Source organism: Amphiura filiformis, chromosome 7 (assembly GCF_039555335.1).
Source record: "Amphiura filiformis chromosome 7, Afil_fr2py, whole genome shotgun sequence".
Classification (NCBI taxonomy): domain Eukaryota; kingdom Metazoa; phylum Echinodermata; class Ophiuroidea; order Amphilepidida; family Amphiuridae; genus Amphiura; species Amphiura filiformis.
The window spans coordinates 46,016,740-46,029,419 of record NC_092634.1 but is presented as its reverse complement, the minus strand read 5'-3'; the positions used below and the strand labels follow the sequence as shown (position 1 = coordinate 46,029,419).

The 12,680-nt window shown below is 36.6% G+C and overlaps 2 protein-coding genes across 2 annotated transcripts in view; both read right to left on the bottom strand.

The window, feature by feature from the left end:
- LOC140157245 (peptidyl-prolyl cis-trans isomerase-like 4) overlaps positions 1-12,680 on the bottom strand; it is an 84,642-nt gene that overhangs the window by 21,626 nt on the left and 50,336 nt on the right. The gene's annotated exons all lie outside the window — the stretch shown is intronic.
- On the bottom strand, positions 2,346-11,269 carry LOC140157244 (tubulin alpha-1 chain-like). Its single transcript, XM_072180369.1, has 4 exons — positions 11,159-11,269; positions 6,320-6,542; positions 5,118-5,266; positions 2,346-4,502 (listed from the first exon to the last, which is right to left on the bottom strand). The coding sequence occupies exons 1-4, from the start codon at positions 11,159-11,161 to the stop codon at positions 3,519-3,521; spliced, it is 1,359 nt and encodes a 452-aa protein (XP_072036470.1). The 5' UTR covers positions 11,162-11,269; the 3' UTR covers positions 2,346-3,518.

Sequence of the window (12,680 nt, the reverse complement as noted above, 5' to 3'; positions counted from 1 at the left end):
AACATGCAGTTCTATGGGAGGACATATTATCATAATTTTTAAATTATGATAATATGTCGAACTTTGCTCTGTTGTCCTACAAAGACAACAAATTTGGCCGCTTCCATTTAGGTGCAAGTTGGGACATTGGGTGCAAGTTGGTGCAAGGTGCAAGTTGGGACAATTAACTAATTTCATATTATAAGATCATACATTATGGCTTCAAGCAATGTGTCTTGCAGCCAACTTTTTACATGCTTTCTATTATTGCACCACCTAATTTTTTTTAATTTTAACTTCATATTTGTTGAAATTAGAAGGAATGTGATCAGATTCACTACATAAACAATTTCTTATTTACTATAATCAATTGTATTTTACAATTTCTTTTTTTACTCTAATTCTAAACATTTATAATAAAGTGTTCAAATGTCAGCAACAATGTGAACTGTAAACAAACTCCAAGGGGGTTTCTTAGTGAAAATATGGGTGCAAGGCTCTTAGGCTTAGATTTGGGTTGCCAAAGAAATTGGTGGTTTTTTTATTTGTAAATGTCCTCAATTTTTGTAATGTTTGTTGCACAAAATATTTTCCAAAGTTAGCAACCCAAAGTTTAAGCCAAAATAATTTAAAAATCCAGAAAGTCAGCATATTTTTGGTTTATCAGAATTCCATAAATACAGTACCACCAATCCAAAACCAAGAAACCCCCTGGGTATAGAGGCACATTGGCGCAGCGGTACGGGCTCTCTGCCTTGTAATCGGTGGATTGCGAGTTAGAGCCCGGCGGTGCCATCGTGCTGTGCTCTTGGGCAAGGCGCTTTTACCTTACTTGCCTCTCTCTACCCAGGGGTGAAATGGGGAGCTGTTATGAATATTGTCCATTGAGCGAAATAAATGTAAAGCGCTTTGGTGCATGTGCACATGTATAAATACCAACATTTATTTCATTATTTTATTTACAAAACATTAATTTTTAAGTGAACACAATCTTTACATGAAACATGTGTAAAGATCCTGTTTAAAGGAGTATTTCGTGATCCTAGCATCCTCTTTTTATGACATTTTTCAGTAGATGTCCCACGAAAAAAGCTTATTTCCAAAATTTCAGTTGATTCCGATTTTGCGATCGCGAGTTATGCATCATTATGTGTATTACACTGCTCCATAGACCATGTGTTGTAATTTCGTTCTAGTATACCAGAACGAAATTAAAATTTCACGATATCTTTGCTAAGCGAATTAATCTGCAAGAAATATTTTGTAAATAAACATTATGTAGCCAGAGGTTTCCAGTGATGTAAAAATCTCAACTTTTTTTGTGAAAAGTGGGAGGATGATGCTGTGGATCACGAAATGTTCTTTTAATTCCTAAATATGATCTATACACTAGTCTAACTCATGAATATCTTACACCAAGGATACACCAAAGATCACTTCTCTAGTATGGCACATTTTATGAATTCACTGCTTGGTTTAGAAACAATAACATTGTTGTTTAAATTCCATTTCATCTATGTTTATATGTACATTTATGTGAGTGTTTGTGTTTTTATGTGTATCACGACTTGCATGCTAAACAACATGAATTTATCCATGTCACAACTTTTGCATAATACAAGTGATGTACATGTACAAACCCAGCAAACACAAATATTTTGTAGCATTTTCCAAAAGGCACGCAAATGTTGCCAGAAATGTGTAAATGTCAAACTATAGGTTACAACACATTTTCATTACTTTCACAAAGCAATGATTTATAATAACATTTTTAAAAACCTGTTTTTGATAATGATATACTATGTTTTAAATGGTTCTATAATCTTTAAATTCCTTTTTTTGTGCCACCTACATACTCTGTGACAAAAGGGAATCATAATCGTCTAATAAGCCCAATCGCCATTGTAACTTTTTTGGGATACTTGACCTCTGACAAAATTATCGGGAAAATTGCTGTAATCATTAATAATTAATTTATTATTGTAATAATATTATCATTATAAATAATAAAATAATCAATTTATACAAGAACCAAATTTTTGGGTTTGTTTTTATTCTAGTAACACGTTTTACATTATATTTTGTACGCACAAAACCCCAATTTTTCTGAATTTTCCCGATAGGTCAAAGGACAAAGTACCCCAAAACTGCAAAAAGTATCCCACAATGCATTGCAAACTTCCAATGCCGATTGGGCTTATTTGGTAAGATTACCCAAATAATATCAATAAGTTCAAGAACTCAAGCATTTTTAATTGGCATAAAATTTATATCTAGTTCCAATTACAACATAAATTAAGTTTGTCTCATCTCAATTTGAGAGTTAACAATGGATTTGAATTGCACACACTAACCTTATCATATACACACATGAAGTAAGGTGGTGTTCATCCATATGCTGGTGACACAACTATGTGGACGCACTGATTCAAATCTGCCACTGCAAAATCCAACATGGCGTTACTTTCAACTTTAGATGTGACACATTATTATCAAATACAGAGATAAAAAGAATTTATCGCGCCCGACGTCATCTGTCAATCAAACTCGAGTACAGTTTGTTTACAAGTGTCGTGACGATGACTTGCTGAATGCGGTGGTATAACCGGGCGCCTTATTGTTAATTTTGCACTTTCAAACATACAAACCCTCTCAAAAGTTAGGTCTTTATAGTAGGAAACTTTCTTTCGCGAAGGCACCATGTCAACAATGCCTAGAAAAGTTGCTTTTTGCCTTGTAAAACTACGTAATTTTTCGCCATTTTCTGCTATTCCTTTTCTCCGATCGGCACCAGATAAATCGGCCTTCCTTTTACACGCTATTAACCTGCGTAAACCAATCAAGGATCGTAATTGACAGTGACATCGGACGTGATAAATTCTTTTTATCTGTGTCTTTGATAATATACAAATTGTACAATGGTATCAAGCAATTTTTTGTTTGTTCCTATTTTTAGATTTGTTCTATCTGCTTTGTCTCTGCCGAGGTTACTTCTACAGATCTACGAGTAGATGCAAAATGGGCTGTTCCATTTAAAATACACTCACCCCCTGTGGAAGATTTCACTGCCACAAATTTAGTTGTACCTTATTGTTTTGAAATATTTTCTCAAAATATCAAGAGCTATCTTAAGAACTACTGAACCAATACTAGGCTTGTTTGTACTCATTTTAATGCATTTTTCATGCTGATTCCAAATATGGTCATGACAATTTACATTTCTGAAATTTTTTTTTTTTAAAAAAATTTGAAACATGTCGTCTGCAGTCGACACCCGCGTGAAGAGAGTTAAGGTCTATCAAGCTGGAAATCGCTTTTAGGTTTTATATGAAATCCCAGCTGAAAATTGTTGACATTTATAAAAACAGGTTGAATTTTACAAAATTTGTCCTAAAATTAGACAAATTTGTTTGGAACTTTCCCCCAAATGAAAATGTTTAGATCTGGATAATTTAAACTGATGAACTTGGTTGAAATTCCAAAATCTTCCACAGTGGGGTGTGGTTTTCAACAGGAACAGCCCACTAGATATGCTGAATCTAATATTCACCCTGTTCATCATCTTCACCTTCAGCTTCAGCAGAGTCAACACCAACTTCTTCATAATCCTTCTCAAGGGCAGCCAAATCTTCACGAGCCTCAGAGAACTCGCCCTCTTCCATACCCTCACCGACGTACCAATGGACAAATGCACGCTTGGCATACATCAGATCAAACTTGTGATCCAGACGAGCCCAGGCTTCGGCGATGGCAGTGGTGTTGCTCAACATGCAGATGGCACGTTGGACTTTAGCCAGATCACCACCAGGTACGACAGTTGGTGGCTGGTAGTTGATGCCTACTTTGAAACCAGTTGGACACCAGTCAACGAATTGGATGGTACGCTTGGTCTTGATGCTAGCGATAGCCGAATTGACATCCTTTGGAACGACGTCACCACGGTACAGCAGACAGCACGCCATGTACTTGCCATGACGAGGATCACACTTGACCATCTGGTTGGCTGGCTCAAAGACAGCATTGGTAATTTCAGACACTGTGAGCTGCTCATGATAAGCTTTCTCTGCGGAAATGATCGGTGCGTAAGTCGCAAGAGGGAAATGGATACGTGGATACGGTACCAGGTTAGTCTGAAACTCCGTCAAATCAACATTTAACGCACCATCAAACCGTAAAGAAGCTGTGATTGAAGAAACAATCTGACCAATCAAACGATTCAGATTTGTATATGTTGGACGGCTGATCTCCAAATTTGACTTGCAGATGTCGTAAATGGCTTCGTTGTCAACCATAAAAGAACAGTCAGAATGTTCCAAGGTGGTGTGGGTGGTGAGGATTGAGTTGTATGGCTCGACGACAGCGGATGAAATCTGAGGAGCTGGGTAGACGGCAAACTCCAGCTTGGATTTTTTGCCGTAGTCGACAGAGACACGTTCCATGAGCAGTGAGGTGAAACCAGATCCAGTACCGCCACCGAAGCTGTGGAAAATTAAAAATCCTTGAAGACCTGAGCACTGATCAGCCTGAAACAAAATCAAAGATAAAAGTATTACACAACAGCACTGATCAATATTGATCATCATATGAATTACATTGTACTAGAGGGAAATAAGCAAAAGGACTTGGCAGCTATGAAAAGAAACCAGACCAACTCGGCAACAACCGACATGTAAGTGGGTAGTGTTTATACAGGGGTGCGAGTGACCTCTATTGAAAAAAGAGGAACTTTGTTCAAAAGAGGAAAAAAGAGGAAAAGCACTGAAATATGCTCAAAATAGAGGAGATTTCACACCCCTGTTTATACCTCGGCCCCGTCTACGCCAAGCTTGTATCCTCGGCAGATTTCTATCAACTTTTATGCCACTTTGAAGACAAGCATCTAGACCAATCATTTTTGGATTGCACAGTATTTTCCTTAGCCATTGTGCATCAAATGTCTGAAGAGAGTACTTTCTAAACCTCTCAGTTTAAGATTATAATCATGATGATTTTGACTTCGGGTAGTACACTGAATTTATATTTATGCATGGAAATTCAGATTTGTAACTTCTATTGTATCATTTTGATGCTGATGTATCAAAATGACAATGGGGCACAAAGTAGGTCGGATAAGGCAGTAATAAACCTTTCCTACTCACAAGTTTTCTCAGCCTATCCATCACAATATCAATCTTCTCTTTGCCCACTGTGTAGTGACCACGGGCGTAGTTGTTGGCGGCATCCTCTTTACCGGAAATCAGTTGTTCTGGGTGGAAAAGTTGACGGTAGGTACCGGTGCGGACCTCATCTACAGAAACCACAATATGACATGTTATGGGTGAATCATACTTATTATGTATGGTTGCATACAAACAAATCCACTGAAAAGAGCTGTTCTTCAGTGAACGGCTCTTTTCAGAGCCACCAAACCTGTTGACAAGGGACAGTCTTCAGTGAATAGCTCTTTTCAGAGCCACCAAACCTTTTACATTAGCAGATAGGCACGGTATGCTTATTCTCTATTCTCTAAGGGGCAGTCTTCAGTGAACGGCTCTTTTCAAAGCAAAAAGGCGAGATCTGCTTGTTCTCTGTTGACAAGGGACAGTCTTCAGTGGACAGCTCTTTTCAGAGCCATCAGCACGCAAGGGGCAGCCTACATGTCTCATTCTTAGGTGGTCCTACATCATAAACTGGGGTACCCAAAAAGGTGGGTTTGTTACATTTTGATGTGCAGCATGGATTTCAAAACACTGTCTCTTGAGTATTCCTTCACTTAGAAGATTCATTTAGGTCTTAAATTGAAGCTAATTTGTTCTATCTTACTCATGTAAGATGCTGTTTTAAAATAATTTGTAATTATTTTTTGACAACATTTGAAATGAAATGTGCCAAGGGTGGTTGTGGATTAGGGGGAGGGCGGATTAGGGGAGGGAATCATATTGGAAATTTGATCTAAAACCCCCATTAAAAATTTGAATCTAGTAAAAAAATGTCTAAATGAACTCCCAGACCTTGAAACTAAGTAACTAAATACATAAGGTCATTTAAAAGACTAATACTTGCTTAGAATTATTGTATATGTGGAAATAAAAGGGCCCAATACCCCCCCCCCACACACACACACACACTGCAGCGTTTTTTGCCCGCATTCTCTAATTTTTAACAGATTTTCATTAAAAAAAACCGTGTCAAAATGCTCAAAAGGATGAACCGTTTCAAATGAGACTATGTAACACAAAGCTACCCCAGTTTATGACACAGGACCAGGTACTTTGTCCAGAAAAAGTCAGAGCTATTCCTGACAAAAGCTTGACAATACTAGACTGTATATAGATAAAATGTTCACTGAGGTCAAACATACCTATAACACTAGGCTCAAGATCAACAAACACAACACGTGGTACATGCTTGCCAGCACCTGTCTCATTGAAGAAAGTATTGAAGGAGTCATCACCTCCTCCAAGGGTCTTATCATTGGGCATCTGACCATCAGGCTGGATACCATGCTCCAAACAGTACAACTCCCAGCATGCATTGCCCATCTGCACACCTGCTTGCCCGACGTGAACTGAGATGACTTCACGCTGATGGAGAAAAAGGTACAAACAAGTTTATGGTTAATATACTATTGCCGCTAATTGCAATTCTGAGAACTGCAATGATAAGGCCTGTCGATGTCGGGATCTTTAAAAAATTGATATATTGGCCACTCAATATCGATAAAAAATGATAAATAGATTTTCCTCCCAATTTTATTTGTCAACATTCATCCATAGTCCATACATGATAACCATCTACTATTAGTTCATCCTCAGTTTTTTTATTCGTTGCTGGCATGGAATGCCTTTCTCCTTGGAACCCCAGTAGTATGATATCATCACATGACATAGGACAATTGCTCAATTTTCTGAATTTTCGATACTTTTATTTCGGTATCGGCAACTTGGATATATCAATTTTCTCCAGAATGTGATATTGACGATATCGATATTATTGTATAGTCGATTCATTGATTATTATTGATATATTGACAGACCTTAGCAAAAAATGACTTATGCATCAAAAGATCCTTAAATAGTGTGACCTTTGCCATGGAAAGGGAATAGAACGTGCGGGTTACAAATTTGGTAACATGGCAGAAAAGATTCTCCAGACTCTTCTTCTGAACATTGATATATGATTTGTCCATTTGAAACACCTGTCCTACGAAATTGTTAAATAAGAGCACTTTTGGCTGCATGGCCCCTATACTGTGTACTAAATGTGGGTAAGAGAATGAACCCTCCTGGCAAACTTGAAAAGTGTGAAAAACCCTGGAAAGTGCTTGGATTGGCTACAAAGGGCATAGCATTTGAGAAAATAACAAGAATGAGCGAAAACTTGACAAAAAAAACCTTATTTCAGGTTTAAGATGAACATTTGCATGCCTGTAAATAAACTGTATGGTTGCACAAAGTTAAGGGGACATTCATCATACTCATGTCCATCGGTGGCAACAGAAATGTTTTTATTCGGCGGAGCATAGGAGAGAGGAAACAGTGGAAATTATCATAATTTTGGGTTTTTACTGGGGGCATGGGAGTGTAAGAGCTCTGACTAGGGGCCCCCTGACTGTAATGTCACTGCAAAAAATGTATTCTTCTTTGGATCAGCTCTCAGAGAAAATACAGAGCATTATTTGATAATTTTTTCCATTGCATTTAGTTTGTTAAAATTAATACAATTTTATGACGATATCAAAATTATAATATAGTGTTGTTCTTGACATCAGCAGAACTACTCAACCCTATCCATTTTATCTGAGAGGGATGTGCTTGTACACATTTAGAAATTAACAAAAAAAAATAATAATAAAAACAGTAATATAAATTTTAATTGATTAATAAATGTTAGTCATCATGCAAGGTTTTCTTTTTACAATATAACAAAATTGAATGACTCACATGGTAATTAAAACACAAAAACAAAAATTCACTCAACCTGAACCATTTGAATCCAGGAGATATCTTCCACTTCCCACAATGCATTTCTTCCTGGTACTGATTTACCATATTCAGTGCAACATGGGTTGACAGTGATAAAAATACCCCAATTACCTCAATCTGGATGAATTTTTGTCACTATCGACCCATGTTGCAATGAATAGCAAATCAGTACAGGGAAGAAATGCATTGTGGGAAGTGTAAGATATCTTCTGTGCATTTGATTGCAGTTATTTAAAAGCTACAGCATGTATGTCCATGTTCAGTGGCTTCGTAAGGCCTAAAACAAATTGTTTGATTGGCGCAACCCAACCGACCCTAAAAATAGGCCCTGGCCCTAGGCTTTTTTTTTTTTTTTGCAAAAAATATTAAAAGAATTAAAAAAATAAAAATTTAAAAAAATGAAAAGTTTCAAAGCCTTTATCATCATGCAATTTACAGCTTAGAATGTGTGTGTTAAAAAATAATAATAATAATAAAATTGCCGACCGACCTACCCTAATGTTTTTTATGTTACGCCAGACAAACAATTTTTTTAAGGCCTAATTGAGAGTTCTGAGAACCAGCACATGAATACTAGGCATGTTTGTACTCATTTCAATGCACTTTTCTCATAGATTAATAAACATTAGTACACAAAAAACACACTAAAATTAGAGAAAATATAATACCACAAAAATAATTGTATAATAATTGTTTCTCACTTTGTATTAAAGGAGGATTTCGTGATCTTAGCATCCTCTTTTTATGACATTTTTCAGTAGATATCCACGAAAAAAGCTTATTTCCAAAATTTCAGTTGATTCCGATTTTGCGTTTGCGAGTTATGCATGATTATGTGTATTACACTGCTCCATAGACAATGTGTTGTAATTTCGTTCTGGTGCACCAGAACGAAATTCAAATTTGGCGATATTTTTGCTAAACTATTTAATCTGCAAGAAATATTTTGTACATATACATTCTGTAGCCAGAGGTATCCAGTGGTGTCAAAATCTCAACTTTTTTGGGGAAAAGTGGGGGGATGAGGCTGTGGATCACAAAATGCCCCTTTAATATAATTTTCTGCAGAGGTTTAAATGAAATTTAAAAGCTGCAATTGTGCTATTCCAGTATCAATCTATACAACCCATATCTTACAACATCTCTTACACAGGGGGTGTAGATATCATATAGAGTCCCATAACCCCATTCAAAATTCGCACTCCCTTTATGGAAGATTAAGGTCATGTCTTCCATAGGGGGTGTAAGGATTCAACTGGAATAGCACCTTATTGGTCCCTGGTAAAGCAACCTCACAAACACAAACCATAAACAGTGCTACTTTGCCATGACAACAGTGCATTATTAATCAATTCTAAGAGCATACAATATTTTTCATAATGCGCTATTGTCTCTACGCTACAGTTCCTTCACAGATCACTGAATCTAATTAATCAATAATGCAGAAATCAAACCATGCTCTAGCAACAGGTTTAAACACATCTTACAGCTGCTCGGTGCAAATTTCTTATTACCATAGTAGGAAAATACACACCTGCTTTGTAACTGGCACTGATAATAAGGTAGATTTGCAAAAGGCAGCCTTCTCTAATTTGCTCTATTAGATGTTGTTTCCAAAGCAGACTTATTTCAAGTGTGCTTAAGATTCCAATGCTAAGGTTGCTGCAAGGCGATTATGCCGCATAATTTGGCTACTTTCAAAATAGACCAGCTATTCTTTGGTACAGTAGCCCTTATGTTCTTTTCATTCCATTTTGTAGTTTTTAATTATCTTTAATAGGTTTTTGAGCCTAAGTACTAAAAGTGTTTTATAGCTAACTATTACTTGGCCAAGAAAGTAATTTTTGAAAGCATGTGTGCTTAAGATTCCAATGCTAAGGTTGCTGCAAGGCGATTATGCCGCATAATTTGGCTACTTTCAAAATAGACCAGCTATTCTTTGGTACAGTAGCCCTTATGTTCTTTTCATTCCATTTTGTAGTTTTTAATTATCTTTAATAGGTTTTTGAGCCTAAGTACTAAAAGTGTTTTATAGCTAACTTTTACTTGGCCAAGAAAGTAGTTTTTGAAAGCATGTGTGTTCAGGACTGCACATTTCGATTTGGTCGTCTGTTATGGTGAGAAATAAGATCATTGACAGAGTGCAAACCACACATTCAGTGTGGCAACTCTGTTCTCATGCATTAATCACTAGGATCCACAACATTCTCCATTAGGACACAGTTCTTTAACCCCAATACATTTGTACATTCATTGAAGGACCTTTGAACATTTGGGTACAAAAACTCATACTATGCAACTTGAGATCAAATTTTGCAACAAAAGTGTTTAATTGAGGTTACTGAACTATGTCATTGGGATGAGGCCATTGTGGTCATAATGAATGGTTAAAATACCGAGTGCTGGCACATCGCAGCTATGAGAGTTTCACCGGCATCTATTGATCATTTGCAGCAGGGACTTATTATTGACATCTCTCTGGTTACAGCAACCATTAATATTTGACATGAATTGACATTCTCACACAAAAGATTTATTTCCAATTAATTATCAATTTATCAAAATTTGCAACTTAACAGATGCATGATTTAACATTTGCGTACCCTGAGCTGGCTATTCCGGCTTACTTCCATACACCCCCTATGGAAGACATGACCTTAATCTCACACATAGGGGGTGCACATTTCAAATGGGAGTCGCCAATTTAAGTAACTCCGTTTGAAATTGAGATTTAGGTCATGTCTTTCACAGGGGGCGTATACATTTTAACTGGAATAGCCCAATTTCAACACATGAGAGCTAAACCAATATTCAACATGCATCAATAACTTACTCGCACAAGGCCTTTTAAATGTACGTGTTACCATGAATGATTACCAAAATTACCTACAAAATTAGTTGAATTGTTTCTTGAAAATGATCACTTTATTATTCTGGTTTAAAAAAAACCAAAATATTCTTTATACACACAGCTATAACTGCATCAGCGTTTCACTCGCTCCCAAATATTAAAGCACCAAATGTGAAGTTTTTTCAAAACAAATTGGCAACATTTGACAAAAATACAATTTCATTGGAATGTGCCATTTTCTTGCACCACATCTTAACTTTCTCTATTTAAGGACACTCAGGGTGAGCTCTATACTGCGCACGATTCAAAACACCACCAAAAGCAATAACAGAATGGTAAAATAATCAAAACTACCAACACTTACCATTTTGATGTCTTTTGTTTGATGCTTCTCTGCAAACCTGATGCACAAAAACTAAAATTGCCGATGCTCGAACGGAGACTTCACGTTGCTACCCAACTGCGATGGTTAAGGCGACTGGTATAATGACATGTCGTCACGCTTGTAGCTGCATTTATGACCAGTAGTCCCCAATTGATCACCACGTAACCATAACGACACACGCTATATTTTTCATATTGTGCACAGAGCGTAACATTTTTGTTTGAAATTACTTGTAATAGCTCATGCTCCCTGAAAAGCACTGCGAGTAAGACTGCTTATGTTTGTTTTTTGCTTGTCTTTTTTTCATAAGTCACCTAACAGGAATAATTTTATATACATTCAGTAATTTTTTACACCACTACAAGTCACGTACAGTTGTCCAAAAGTTTTAAATATTTATTGCACTTTCTCAGTAAATTACAATAGCTAGTTTTAAGAATGTTGAATATAAAAATGGTACTCTCATTTTATTCAATTCCTATTTGGTTCCTGGCTCTGTTTCTTAGCATTCCATTACAATTATATTTCTATGGTTATTTTATTTACAAGAAAATTATGTTTTTCTTTGATATGACATAACTTCATATATGACATAACTTCTTTTAACAATAGCTTCATATGTTACAATCTATTTTAATTTAGAAAATTCACCAAAAAAAAATAGCCAATTAGCTGCTAATAAATAAATCACATTATTTATGTCAGTTACTTATAATTCACTAGTTAGTCAGTCAACCAATCAGTAAGCTAGCCCGCCAGCCAAGGGACAAAATAACAGGGTTCGAACAGAGCTCTACTTTTGTTGAAATGGGTTCTGTATGAAGTACAAACTACTTGCAACCAACCTAGAGTTGGCACGCAATGCTATATGTATGTAATCTGGCACAAAAATACGAAAATATTGAGCCTTTTTACCAGGAGAGCATTTCAGCTTAAAATTAGGTCCCGGTCATGTTAAATAAGATGGGAGCTATATCATGGTAACCGGTGGGCTCATACAGCCTGAGAGCCTGCTTACTTTTTCCCTTGCCACTAGCCTGCCAGTCACCTTGTTGTAACCATGGACACTGGACACCTATCTAATATGTTATATTAAAATTTCTGTTAGTATCTTTCAATTAAGGCAACATTCCTAGCAAAACAAACAATACAAACAATGGGTGGAAGATTTTGGAAATACCTTCCATGGGGGGAGTATGAACTTCAAATGGAATCAGCACATTAACCAACTCTACTTGACATTTGCCCTCCCTTTGTGGAAGATTCAGGTTGAATATTTCTCAGAGGGTGCATGAGATTCAAATGAAGCTGCCTGACATGTTCATTCCATTTGAAAGTCGAATACTCTCTCTGTGGTAGATTTGTATAATCCTCCACAGGGGGAGTGTGGATTTTGACTGGAATTGCCCAGTATATTACATTCTTAGATACTTTGCTCTGATTATTGCTTTTTAAAGTTCTTCACACACTTGAACAAGAAGTCTAAAAGTGCAGTAGATGC